Here is a 15,118-nt window from a genome sequence, read left to right as displayed (position 1 = left end):
CCAAAGTCTCTTTTGTTCTTGTTCTTGTTTTTGTTCTCATTCTCTTTCTTTTTAAAAAATATTATTTGTGAAACTCAAGAGGAGAGCATTGAGTTTATTTTATATTTGTTGATCTATTTCTATCTGTCTATCATTTATCTATGTATCCTTAGTTCTTAGCACAGCATCATTATCAGTCCCACAAGGACCGTTCTTACTTAACATACGTAAATATGTATTTGTTTCTGTAATCCCATTTCCCATTCCACTTTCTTTTCTTCCATAGATAGCTACTCTAATATATTTGATATGTATATTTGAATCCATATGTATCCTTGTAAAATATCACAGATTGTTTATATATGTATGCGTCTGTTTTTTGTATACATAAACCACATCTTCTTTATCCATTCATCTTTTGATGGGCGTCTGTTTTTTAATCTTTTAAGTTTGAAATGATTTCAAGCTTACAGAAAAATTGATAGAGTAGGAAGATTTCCCACGTGCCATTTACTCAGATTCAAATATCATTAATATTTACCATGTTTGCTTTATATCTCTCTTCCTGTATATGTACATGTATTATTTTTCTGAACTGAGAATAAGTTATAGACATGTGTCTTATCCCTAAATATTTCAGTCTTTTTCCTAAAAGAAAAGATAATGTCTTCTATAGCACAGTATAACTATTAAACTGGAAAATTTAACATTGATATACTATTATCAAATATGCAGTCCATATTCAATTTTCACCAATTGTCCTAGCAATGTCTTTTATAGCTTCCCCCTGCCTAATCCAGTTTGCATAGCATTTAGTTGTTTCCCTTATGTCTTTAATCTGGACCAAGTTCTTGGCTTTTTCCCCCTGCCTAATCCAGTTTGCATAGCATTTAGTTGTTTCCCTTATGTCTTTAATCTGGACCAAGTTCTTGGCTTTTTTTGGTTATTTGAGTGTGTATGTAATTTTTGCTTATATATATATATATATATATATATGATATAATACTATAGATCTTTTCCCTTTTCTTAATTTTTTCCAGTGTTTTTAAGATCCACCCATATTTATATGTAGACATTATTTTGTTTGCTGTTTCCAGTTTCTGCTTAGTATCCCGTTATACGCATCTTCCAACATTTATTTATCCATTCCCCAGTGACAGACACCTAGATTATCTTTAGCAACTCGCTATTATAAATAACTCTGTCATGAACATCCTCAGACATGTTCCCTTTGGGGATATTCCTGGGATACATATTCAAGAATAGAATCCTTAGTTATAAAATATCTGCCTATTTAATTTGACAGAGTACTGCTGAATTGCTCTCCAGAATAGCTGCCTGGACCTCAGTACAACTATTGTACACTAAGCTCCCAGTTTCTCTACACCACTGTCAACACTTAGTTCTAGGTAACATTCTAAATTTTTGCCAGTATCATGGTTCTAAAGTGGGCTTTTACTTATTCTTTCTGATCATTAATGGGTTTCACTTCTTTTACCAACTCTTCCCTGAGATAGACTTTCCCCAGGAGGGAACCTATCTTTATTTTACCTTATTTTTTTTAATTTCAAGTTTTTATTCAGATTCTAGTTAGTTGACATAGACGGTAAAATTGGTTTCAGCTGTAGAATTTAGTAATTCATCACGTACGTCTGACACCCAGTGCTCATCACAAGTGCCCTTCTTAATCCCCATCACCCTTCTAGCCCATCCCCTGTCCACCTCCCCCAATCAATGCTCAAGTTTATTCTCTGTAGTCAAGAGTTTTTTTCTCTCCCTCTTTCTCTTTTTTCCCCTTTCCCCTCTGTTCATCTGTTTTGTCTCTTAAATTCCATAAATGAGTGAAGTCATATGGTATTTTCTTTCTTGACTGACTGATTAAGGAAACCTATCTTTAAATATTTATATGTGTGTGTGTTAACTACTCCAGCCTGATCAGCCTATTAGAGGGATCTTTTGAAGTTGATGTCATGAATAGCAGTTGTAAACTCCCATCACCATAAGTGAACTCTTTAACATTGGTCAGGCCATTGCTGGAATTTCTTATATGTGAAATACAAGCTACAAAAGTATACATTCTCCTAGACAACTGAAATCTAAGTCCTTTAAGATAACTATCTGCATCTGACACCTAAAGATTGTTGGTAGAAATAGAACTTGTAATGTTTTCACCTTCATATACTTAAATTCATGAATTTTTTTAAAAAAATATTCAAGTGTAGTTGACATACAATGTTACATTAGTTTCAGGTGTACAACATAGTAATTTGACAGGTTTTTACATTATGCAATGCTCACCACAAGCATAGCTACCATCTGACACCATATAACGCTATTACAATATGACTTTTAGTATTCCCTATGCTGTGACTTTTGTTCCTATGATTTATTCATTCTGTAACTGGAAGCCCGTATTTCCCACTCTCTTCACTTGTTTTGCCCATATCCCTACCCCTCTGGCATCATTTTGTTCTGTATATTTATAGGTCTGATTCTGCTTTTGTCTATTCATTTGTTTTTTTCACATATGAGTGAAATCAAACGAGTTTTGTCTTTCTCAGTCTGAATTATTTCACTTAGGCTAATATCTTCTAGGTCCATCCATGTTGTTATAAATTACACAATATTTATCTTTTAATTGCAAAGGATAAAATTTCTGAAGTACTGTAAATATTAGCATGCAAAAAAATAAAATTTTATATGCATCTTTTAAATATATCAGTTGAATCTAAATGCCATAGTATTTTGGTAACTTTCATTATATACTTAAAATATGTATTAAAAAAAAGGCTCTTGTTTTGTAGTCAAAATTTACATCATTTTTTCCCTCCTTTAACTCAATACATCTGCTCCTTCTTTCTCAACCAGAATACTATCCTGATGTATATTCTAAGATATATTTTTATACTTAAAAGTATTTTAATTATATCACTATCACAAAAATGTATACATTGTGATTACATTTATAAAAATTCCTTTGATAATAAAGGAAAAAATTTTCCCTGGATTATATATTCATTACATTACAATCATTGTTAGTCAATTTTTGATCAGCAAAACATATATGTATAGCATCAAAAATTTTTTTAAAAAACTCATCAACTGTTCATTTGATTATATCCTCTTCTAAACTTGATGAAAACTAGAAATTACATGCTATTCAGTCATTAAAATAATTCTCTTTTTCAACATTGGTACGAAATGCTTCTAAGTATCTCTTGACACCCATGTTTTTAGACCACAAAGCAGTGAACTAATTAACGTAAAATTACAGATAGGTAAAGGATAAGTTTTTCTTTTATAAGGTGGGAGAAATAAGATATAAAATGGAGAAGCTTTGCTTTTTTTCTTAGAAGATAGTACATAAGGAAGCTGAAGATCTTGAAAATTATTTTCTTAAAGTCTTCTGTGTTTCCTATACCCATCTTCATTTGACTCAGGAATATATAATAAGGCTGCTGCTAAAAGGAAATAATTTTTTAAAGCTATCATCATTTGAAAAGAATCATAGTAGTATTCACATGATAGCATCAGCCTTTGAGAGAAGTATACAATATTGTTTATTGAATTATAAATTTACATTAAGGAGCTTTTTATGTAACTCCATGGCTGATTGTTTTGACATAATTATATCTAATTCTGTAAACTGTAAACTCTACCATCATGTTCCTAGAAGATCATTCAAAGAGACTGATTCCAGTGTGTTGGGGTCAAACAAGAAAACTAAATACTGGTGTTCATGGAAGGTCATTTGGTGTTTTAATTTAAGGCTCTGGATATATACTCTTCTGTATTTCTCTTCCTTTGCTTATGTTAGTTCCTCCATGTGAATTACTAGTTTCTTTTCCTTGTCCCACATATGATATGACTTTATTATGACTCTTACTGTATTTATGAAAACCAATCCTTTCAGCTTCCTAAACACGTCTCAGATCTAATCCCACTTCTCTATCCAGTGCCCCATTCAGACCTACACCATTTGTCATTTGGTAATTATCTTCTACCTGCTTTCCATGCCTCCATTCTCTTCCCACTCCAGGGTCTCCACCATAGAATGATTATAATGACCTGTCTAAAATACAGATACAATTCTAACATTCTCCTTCTCTGAAATCTTAAGTTGCTCTTACTCACAAATCTTCAGTGTTTGTATCCTGCCAAAAGTATTAATATTTACTTTCACTTATCGTAATTCTCTGTTCTCAGCTACCTTTCCAATTTTTTCTCCAGCAATTATCTTCATCTATTTTATACTCTTGTCACACAAAATTCTTATTTCTTTGAACACATATCATAGTACACTTATTAGATGTCTCTATGGACACGTAACTTTATTTTTTCACTAAGCGTAGCTTTTGGTTACCTGTGAAGAGAGACTAAAGTTTATGATTTATAATCGATATTGTTTTTATATCACATTGATAATAGCACTAAGCATAGCTATAGGACACGGAGGCTGGGGGGATGGCAAAGACAAGCTTTGAACAAAAAGGGAAACCGACGTAAAGAAAAACTCTATAATCATAATCCTAAATGTATCAAGATTTTTCAAAAGGTGTTTTGAAAACACACACATACACATACAAACATAAATTGCATATGTATTTAATTCTCCTTTATATGATAAGACAAATGATTTTTTCATTTGAGATTTAACCTAGAACTCAACAGACTATAATTATCTTTTTATAATTCTCTTTTAGATTCAGCATAGTGAGGTAGCATGAACTCTAGGATGTAGAAAGGCAGGTTCTACTAACACTTACTAACTTTATGATCTTTTTTTTTTTTTTTTTAAACTTTTATTTATTTATGATAGTCACAGAGAGAGAGAGACAGAGAGGCAGAGACACAGGCAGAGGGAGAAGCAGGCTCCATGCACCGGGAGCCTGATGTGGGATTCGATCCCGGGTCTCCAGGATCGCGCCCTGGGCCAAAGGCAGGCGCCAAACCGCTGCGCCACCCAGGGGTCCCCTAACTTTATGATCTTTGATAGGTCATTTATCTTTGCTAAATCGCAGTTTTTCGTACCTATAAAGTGAAAATTAATATATATTCCCTTTCTGCTCAAGGAAAGATTGTATCATTTAAGTTAACATTTGAAAGTATACGATCAATTAAAGAGATTTAAAAATAAATTCTATCATAGAATTGTCCTGTAGTCTCTTTAATCCTGTATTTCCTTAAGGATCTTGATAGAAGATATATGTTGATACGGCTAATAAATGATCAAATAAGGAAATAAAGGACATATTGGGGGTTCATTTGTTTTATTTATTTTATTTCTTTCTTTTATATTTCTTATGTTTCTTCCTTGTTAAAACAGTTTTGGTATGAACCATGATGGAATTGGAAATTCTTGTGGGACGAAAGGTCATGAAGCAGCAAAACTTATGGCAGCTCACATTACTGCAAATACCAATCCTTTTTCCTGGTCTGCCTGCAGTCGAGACTATATCACCAGCTTTCTAGAGTAAGTAATCTCTGGAGAGTGATGATGAATTGCTCCAGAAGTAAGCCATTGGTAGAAGCCTAATATGTAGTGCTTCGTACTGCATAATGAGTAACTTTTATAGGGTGATATTTCAGGCTGTTCCCAAAATATTTTAATATATCATTGTGGCAAATTTTTTCCTTCATACTCCAACAGAACTTGGTAGATTAGAGAAATTGGAGCAAGGCTATAAGTGGAGTTGATGATGTGAGTGTCAGAAATAAATGGGAAACAATGTCAGAAAGAATTTAGATTTACACAGTTTAATAGAGCATAGGCCGAACATTAATTCGGTGATTATCTATTTCATTTTGTTGTTGAAAAAACTGAATTTCTCAGGAATGCTGAAGTATCTAATAGTAACAAACAACAACAACAAAAAACCAAACACCTAGGAAATGAAAATGAGAAAATGAAAATTTGTCATTGAAAATTTATTTTGTGACTCATCTTTTCTGCAGTTTGAGAACTTCTTTGCTGATCTTTTAATGTATATTTGAGAGTCTGGTTATTTAAGTGTGAAATAAATAAATTAGCTGAGGTATAACTGTTTATGAAAGCCGATTTCCTTTCACATCTTACCTGCATAGGACTTTAGGATTGGACTTTAGAAGCTCATAGACTTAGGTCTCACTTTCTAACTGTGTTACCATGGGCATGTTACTTAACCTTTCATAATCTTCAGTGACCTCACTTGTTAAATGAATTAGGTAATAATACACACATCATGAGGTTGTTACATATATAATTATGTACAATGTTATAATGTATATGAAACAGTAAACATTCATTAAATGGTATATGTTATTTTAAATAATATGAAGGCTTTAAGCCTTATTGTTCTATCATTACTTTTAACTGTTTTGAGCCATTGTTTTCTTTGGAAGGAGAGATTAAATGCTCTGTGAAAAGTTGAATCATAGAAAAAGCACACGTGAACAACACGTGTTATTATGACTCTTACTGTATTTGGGACAGTAAATGGGACACGTGAACAACAAATTCTTTTTAAAAACTGTCTTTCTTCAAAATTCACATTTATATTACTGTGGTCTAAAATCTTAAAAATTCAGATAGGTTATGTAAGGTAATATTATTTATTAAAGTTTTGATTCATATCTGCTAATCGCTGAAACTTCTGAAAACTTAAAATTATGAATTTTTTAAAACCCCAAATGAGATTTTAAATTACCTAGCACAATGATTTCATCAGAGATCAAAAGATAAATGCTTAAAATTGGCTTTTTTGAATTAATTAATGTAATAATGAAATAGAAGGAATTGGGAATACATATTAGAAGGTAGTTTCTCTGAATAATTATGCTATAATCTAAAATTTTTAATGTTAGTAACAGGTAATTATAATACTGTACTTGCCTAGTGCCTAAACTGGGTTGAAGGCTGTAAAGATAGACCACAGAGCATTTGTTTGACATCTTTTGGTAGTTTTTCACACAAAGCACTAGTATTATCATTTTCCAAGATGTTTTTAATGAGATCATATTACCTAAATTTTAAGCATTGTTGAGGATCTGCTTTCCCCAGAAATCAAGCCAGATCTGGAATTTCTCCTTTGACTTGGCTCATGTTTTTATAATGGAATCTTAGTGTCTATCACCAGAAAGACAAACTGTATAACATGCTTAGTAATCCTGTGCATTTTTGAAGGCTTCTCTCCTGGTGTTTTTTTGTTTTGTTTTGCTTTGTTTTGTTTTGTTTTGTTTTGTTTTGTTTTTTTGCAAGTACCAAGTTTCTTTCTCCCCTATCCTGTTTATTTTGTACAGCCTATTTGCTAGGACCATCTCTGTATACCTAACAAAGACCAGTTTTGATCTCTTGCCAGACCTTGCCTTGATGAAACTATATTAAGGCTGTTAAAATACTCTGAAAGGGAATTCCTAAATTACTAATAAAATACTATAAAGAAATCACCACAGATCTGGTGAGAGATGTAAAATTATTACTAGTTGCAATAAAGTGTTCCATTGAATTAATTAAAAGAATTAATCCACAAAGCATTATTTAAGCCTTATTGCCTCTTTGCATTTTGTATGTAAGCATGATTAGTGTTGACAGGGTTTTAAAAGGCTTATTTATCCTGTATTTTATAAAAATATTTCTGTTGTACATCCTCATGGAAATGCTCACAAAGTTAAATCCATTAGTAAAAAAATAGATATTAAAGACAAAGGGTAGAAATTTGGGGAAAGTTGTCTTTTTTTTCCTTTCTTGATAATAAACTCAACAACTCTGATTATAATCTGACCAAGCAATAAGGTTTTTTTTTTTTTTTTTTTTTTTTAAACACAGGGCCCTTTAAAAAGGTCAGTTCACTGGAGCACAAAGACATAATAGTAACTTTCTTGAATTTCTTTGTTCCTTTTTATTAATGCAGTTGGCTTAATTGCTTTAACAGCTATGTGTGATATTTTTAAAAATCCAGTGATGTTTTGATCAGGAATTGAGGTTACATTTATGTTTTATAGTTGGCTCAAAAAAACTCATAACATTTTATTTTAGTTTCTCTTCTCAAGAAAAAGAAATCTTGAAAGATGAATTGTTTAGGAACTGTAGCCCAGCCAACAAAATGCATACCTTTCTTTACTTAGTGACTGTATAGGCCCAAGATGATGGTGGATTTCAACAATGAGCTTTCTATGATTTATAGAGAATCACTATTCACTATGTTCAACTGAAAACAATTCCATGGCCTTTAAGTGCCAATAGAGTAAAAGTCTCTCATGTCTTTCTGAAACACTAGGTGCTACTGATCAATCAGGAGATGGTGTTTACCAACTCCCAATATTTTTTTTCAGATTTCTTAAACTCGGTGATTCAATAAGTGGTTCATGAATCGCCCAGAAGCCGTCCTGATTAAATAATAAAGAACCCATTTCCGTTAAAATGGACGTGTTATGCCAGCTTCTGATGTTTTCGACGACGGCTTTGCAGGTAGTGTCCTTCCTATCTGCCTGCGGGACTTATTTACTTATTTATTTAGAAAATAGAGAAAGATGAACCTGGTATTATGGCTCACACTCATTGATGACTATGGGCTAATTTACCAGGCAGTGGAAGGCAGCCAGTAGTTTAGGCCAGTTTTTCATACATTTTCCACCACTTAGTGGTAGTACAGAGTAATTTCATATAGTTTTCAAAAATTCCGGAGCCTCTGTGAATCAATTCTTGCTCTATTTAAATTAAAGTCTGTTAAATTGTTTGAACTGTCAGAGATCCATAGCAAAATTTCCTACAGCTCCAAATTAAATACAGACTAGCCATTTTCACAGAAAGGATGGAAGCTGAATAAAAGAAAGGCAATATTATGGTCGAAGGTGAACTAGAAAGAAAGAGCTACAGGGAAAGTGATATAAGATGAACAGGATGACTAAGACACTCATATTTCCTCTATACCAATTACCTTTGAAGGTCAGTATCAATAATTTTAAATGGAAAACAATTTCATAGATGGGACCTCTTTTTATATGGAGCCCAAGAAACAGCAAAACAGGTTTCTCCTCTTTCCATTTATTAGGCATATTTTGGGGACTTCACCTTAACCCATAAAAATCTTTGATTAAGTCATAATTACATATGGAGAAGAGCATAACCAAGTAAGTCATTTGTAGTACAGTGTTTGTTTGTTGGAAGCCTCAAATTCAGTTATATTCAAGCATCCTAATCCTATAGATGGCAAGAGAGAAAGGTCTTACTTTTAAGTAAGAAAGGTCTTACTTACAGTCGGACTTTTAGAATGTAGTTATTATTTGTTTTATGAAGATTGATAAAGCAGTTTACAATGACATAGTAGGTAAGACACTTGACTTGCCATGGATAATACAATCTAATTCATTTTTGTTTAAGTGTATGAGCACTATTTTGTGGTAAAAATAGGAGTTGGCATTAAATGTTAACTTTTTGTTGTTGTTGTTAAAAGACTGTTAAGATATATATAGGATTACATAGAAAAATTTATTTTTTAGATTGTCCCACTGTGTTGTAGGCTGAAGGTCTATATAGTATAATTGTTTAAGTAAAAAATAAATCTAAATTTGCAATTAGGAGAATGTGCTCACATGTTCTGGAAACAAAGCCAAGGGTACATATTTTATATAGGGATCTGTAAATTTTAGCTGAAGACTCAACTCTGGCTCATGTTCCCATTTCAAGGCTAATTTTCAAACTATGTAAATCAGAGTTCTCTAAATTAGAGGTAGACTACATAAAATATGATTTTGCTATCATGCTGCAAAGATTTCTGGAAATGTAAATGTACTTTGATTTACTAAGAATTTCATAATCTAGGAAAAAAGCATGTTCTCAAGCTAATACACATTCTTTTTTCTGTCTTGTCTTAGATGCATAAACAAAAGTAGGGTGTATTATTATCTTTATTGCTGTAGATATTAACAAAAATTGGGCTTTTAGTAGTGAAATGTATGTTGCTAGAGAAATTCTCAGAGTTCTAGTTTTTATGTATATGGTTTTGCTCAGGACCAATATATCAGTGCTTAATAACAATAAGTTATAATAGTATCTCATAGATGGAAAATGATAGTGCTTTTCATTTAATTTATTTATTAACGAATGAGGTTTATGTTTTCTTAGTGGAAAAATTTACATATGACCAAAACACAGACCATCTGTGCTTAAAAGTGCCGTATCATGAGAAAATTCAAGTAGATTTATACTACTCTTATTATTTTGATAAGAGTAGCATAAATAATACTAGATTTAGCATCATAAGAATTGTATGGTTATATCAACTAACTAGAACCCCAGATTTAATAACAGTTACTCCTAATCTCCATTTTGTTAAATAGACTCAATTACAAAATGTAAGAAAATAACTCATCTAATATTTTTGAGAAAGGAAAAAAACATTTGTGCCTGGAGACCTGTACAAAAATGTTCATATCAGCATACTTGACAATTTTCAGAAATTAGGAATAATGTAAATGCTTATTAATAGAAGAATGGATAAATAATTATGCCATAGTCTTAAATGGAATATTAAAGAATGATATCAATGAACATAATATTGAACCAAAGTATAAAATCACAAATAAAAATCTATAGCATGACTCCTTTTATGTAGTTCAAAAATAGGCAGATTAATAATTGAGAGATGAATAATTACTAAGAAAATCATGGAAATAATTATTTTAAAAGTCAGAATGTTAGTTCTTCTAGAGAAAGTGAGGGGTGTAATTAGGGTTAAGCTCCTGGGAATTTTATAAGAGGAAAAAATAGACTTCCAGGGTTAAATATACATCTCTCTGATTCATATCCTCTACCTTCTATACTTATATCTGTGATATTTCATAATGGCAATTGATGACTCAGAAGCATGGTAATATCCAGAAATATTATTTTCTAAGAATTAATTAAAGTAATCATTATCAGGAGGTTTAACTTACTTGAAAGTTTTAGGAAAATAGCACATTTTAGTAACACTATGCAAAAAATATTTTTGTCACTTAGCCTCCAGTTAAGAATTAAAATATGAAAACTACCCCCCACCCCAAATAGTTTAACCCAGGTTTTAAGGTATATATATCAAATATGGTTAGTAAAAAAAATGTATACTACATTTTCTACCCAAAATGTAGGAACAATTTAAATCAATCTTGAAGATAATCCCTACCCTTGCTTTCCCAGAACCGATAAAAATAAGACACATGACATGCCATTAGTGGTTCGTATGATAGTATGGCCAAACCCATTTAAAAAGGCCTTTGTTGATGCCTTATTTCTAAATACACGTTCGTTTTGATAAAGATCTATATGTTTTTGTTTATATTTTATTTTATACAGTATTTTATTCTTCTGCAAAAATATAAAGAAAAGAATAAGACTTGTCTAGATATTTAATTAGACCACATTAATACAAAGCAGTAAATACTTCTAAAAAACTGAAACAAAAATCCACTTATGGAGTAAACTTTATTAAAAGACTGTCCACAGGTGACCACAGCGCATGCCTTCTTTATTGTCTGGAGGCCTTTCCAATGGTTGTCTAATTTGGTATTTTTAAAAGAACATGAACCATGGTTAGAACACCACTAATACCTTGGAACAAGAACTTTAGACAAATGAATTATTCTTGCTTCCTTCTGGGTTGAGCCAAATTTCAGTTTGCTATCAAAAAAATTTTTTTCCGCAGGGTATCTATTCCCAAAGTCTTTTGGGGGGTCCGTATAGTATTTTCTCTAGGTTTTTAAGTTAATTTTCTATATCTACAAGTAATTATATATAATAATTTTTAATAGATTTTTGAGTTAGTGCTCCTTAGGTGAATTTATTGTATAGTTGCTTTGTTATGCTATCGGCAAATATTTTTACCAATGGAACCCTGTACTTAAATCCTTCAGTAGTTAAACTTTTCCCATTAATTTATACTATTACTTGACTTGATTTTTTTTTTACATATTTCAACCCTTTCATAAAGACTTTTGTAATTTTGTTGTAGATGGAACTGAAACTGATATTTTAGAAGAAAAATTATGGGCTTAAACTGCTAATTGATTTATTTCATGCATATCGCATTTTATCAAAATTGTCTTCTTTCAGTATACTTTTCACATTTCACTGCTTTATCATTAATCTTAATATAGAAATTTGAATATGCATATCTATATAGATTAAAGATACTTTACATAATAAAAGGAGCTTGCTATTTTAAAAATTCATCTAGAAATAATTTCTCTTATTACACTGCATGTCAATTTCTCAAAGTTCAATAAATAGGAAGTAAAAGCATTCTTTCATGAAAACTGGACAGCAGGGTGAAAATAAGTTATTTTCTGTTAAATACCTTGAAGAGTGACAAGTGAAATGATTATAATAACCAATAATAAACCCATCTATATTAGTGCAACATTTATTATTTTTATCCAAATATTTTTATTGATGAAAAACCAATCAAGAGGGGCATAAAGGAAAGGAAAGGGTGCAAAGAAGACAGTGTTCTGCCCGTGGGTTTCTGAATCTATCACCTTGTGAGTCGTATGGTTCAATTTTTAAAAGGTATTAATTTGCTCCTGTGCAAATACACATTTTAATATAGCAAATTAACTTTTACATTTTAAGAAGTATGATAAAATAGTAAGTGAATATGAAACTCGTTATTATACATGGCTCTTTCTTAACTTATCTATAAATGAAAATTTGTACTGTCCTAAATAATAGTTGAGGAACTTCTACTTGTGAAATTATTTTCCTTTGGCAAAGTGGATGGAAAAGATTTGGAAAAAAAAACACAAGTGCTGGCACAATTGACAGGAATGTTGGAAAAAATTTTTAAATGTTGGCATAGGAATTCTTTAAAAATTCTAAGTTACTCACATGTGAAATGAAAGTAAAAAAGCATCTGTCCTATTTTATGCACACTGACTAAAAAAATGAACAATTATCTTTAGCAAAGTATAAAGCTCCTTAAACTAAGGTATTCCGTCTGGATTTTGGCGATCTTTATGTTATTTGTTCCACTGAATTAAAATATTATGTTTGAGTGCGAGCATACTTTGAAAGCAGAAATTTGCAGAGAGGAGAACATTCTCTTTTCCAACTCTGATGACCCTAGATGAAATATGAAATTTTTGAGAGACTAAACACTTCTAATATACTTGAGAGAACTTTGGATCTTGGCCTCATCTGTCATTCTGCCCATTTATTATTGAAATACTTCTAGAACCTTTGGACATGTCTTACTACAGCATCTATTGTTTTGCCCAAGTTAGAGGAGTATATAGATTAGGTCTTTAAGAATGACAACCATAGTGGCTGTTTTTTTTGTTTTGCTTTGTTTTTTTTTTTAATTTTCCACATTTTATGTTTTGAATTCTACTACCAGATGTGGTTGTATTTTCATGGAAAACAAACAAGAAGCTTAGAGTAATATGAAATTCTATTTTGATTCCTTGAGAAATTAGTTTAAATCAGTATTTTAAGGCCAACATGACATTTTGAGATTGTTGTCTGAGATGCTTTTATTGTGTCTTGGTGCTGGAAAAAACTACTGGGGCTCTTTTTCACATTTCAGTAAAGTTATTCTATTCTGCTATGTGAGTATTTGTTGGTAGAATGTATTGCTTTTCATGCATCAAGTTATTAAAACAAAGAGTTCGACACATGGTTTCATAATTGTGATGGAAATAGTCCATAGTGTACCTAATTTCCTTTGATCCTTTATGTTGAACAGTTCAGGCCGTGGTACTTGCCTTGATAATGAGCCTCCCAAGCGTGACTTTCTTTATCCAGCTGTGGCCCCAGGTCAGGTGTATGATGCTGATGAGCAATGCCGTTTCCAATATGGAGCAACATCCCGCCAATGTAAATATGGGGTAAGAAGTCTTAATCCTTATGTTTAGTCACTTACATGTGTTCTTTCATGACACAAATATTAAGTTAGATTTTAACTGAGTGTAGTTTACCACTGATAACATCATTAATTCAAGTATGGCTTTTGGCACACTGCTTTTTTTCTGATATAAATTGTTTATCTATTTCTAAATATTTGAGTAATCTTAGGTTTCAAACATCTTGTGAAGGATACAGGTAGAATTTTAATAATTTATGATTTATTTCTTTTTTAAGTCCTAGCTTATGATGCCAACTTTAGTTTGTCTTTTGAAATGTTATGGTTTTGAAAACTTCCCCCTCCCAGCCTTTTTTGGTACTTTAATAATTGGGTTTAAGAGAATTTTCACATTGGCTAGGAGCCTTTATTTTAATTTATACTTTTTAGTACTGAGTCATTTCAAGTTGCTTCACTCACTGCCCACATTCTAACACAACAACTGAGTGGGGACAAGATGACATTAACCCAAATAGAAAAACAAGGAAAATTACTGTGGAAAAAAATGTAGGTTTCATAATTGACTCTTCATGTCTGCCTAAAACAGTAGGCAGTGGATGGAGCAACCTGAAATGACTCAGTACTAGAAAGTATAAATTAAAATCAAATAAATAATATTATATCTAGAAATAATAAGTTTTATTGAGAAAAATATCAATGTTTAGTATAGAGACATATTCATAGAAGGTACACAGTGTAAACATGCTGAATGAAAGAAGAGGATTTTTAAATGGCAAGTTGTAAGAAAAATTCAGGTTTAAAGCATAAGTTTGGGCGGGGGGTGGGGGTGACTGGGTGATGGCCACTGAGGGGGGCACTTGATGGGATGAGCCCTGGGTGTTATTCTATATGTTGGCAAATTGAACACCAATAAAAAATAAATTAAAAAAATAAAGCATAAGTTTAACAGCTTAGTTTCTATTTTTATGCAAATACTGTTTAAATCTCTTTTTAAAAATAATAACAAAAAAGGAATTAAGTTTTAAGGTAGAAAATACTAAATAATATATACATTATTCTGTACTAATTATTCCCCTTGGGTTCAGTACAAAAGAAAATGATTTTTTAAAATATCCCTTGGGTGACAAGTATATTCTTATTCTTGGTGGGCTTTGACAGCATATTTTGTGCACCAGATTTAAAGATTTTGTGCAACTATCTAAATATCTAAAGCCTAGAATAAGACTTTGGTCTTTCTTGTCTCTCTGTACAGAGTCTCCTGTTATTATTTCTGTATGATTTTAGGTTTTTTGTTTCTTAGGTTGTTTTTTCCTACAGAAAACGGT

General features: G+C 31.6%; 1 protein-coding gene across 1 annotated transcript in view; it reads left to right on the top strand.

Annotated features, from left to right (window-relative positions):
- Positions 1-15,118, top strand: part of ADAMTS6 (ADAM metallopeptidase with thrombospondin type 1 motif 6) — a 289,076-nt gene that overhangs the window by 156,276 nt on the left and 117,682 nt on the right. Inside the window, exons 10-11 of the mRNA XM_026019499.2 lie at positions 5,306-5,452; positions 13,677-13,818. Coding sequence (XP_025875284.1) covers positions 5,306-5,452; positions 13,677-13,818 — 289 coding nt within the window. The remainder of the gene's footprint in view (positions 1-5,305; positions 5,453-13,676; positions 13,819-15,118) is intronic.

The sequence above is a fragment of the Vulpes vulpes genome, chromosome 2, assembly GCF_048418805.1.
Source record: "Vulpes vulpes isolate BD-2025 chromosome 2, VulVul3, whole genome shotgun sequence".
NCBI classification, from domain to species: domain Eukaryota; kingdom Metazoa; phylum Chordata; class Mammalia; order Carnivora; family Canidae; genus Vulpes; species Vulpes vulpes.
The sequence above is the reverse complement of the archived record's forward strand: the minus strand, read 5'-3'. Positions and strand labels throughout refer to the sequence as shown.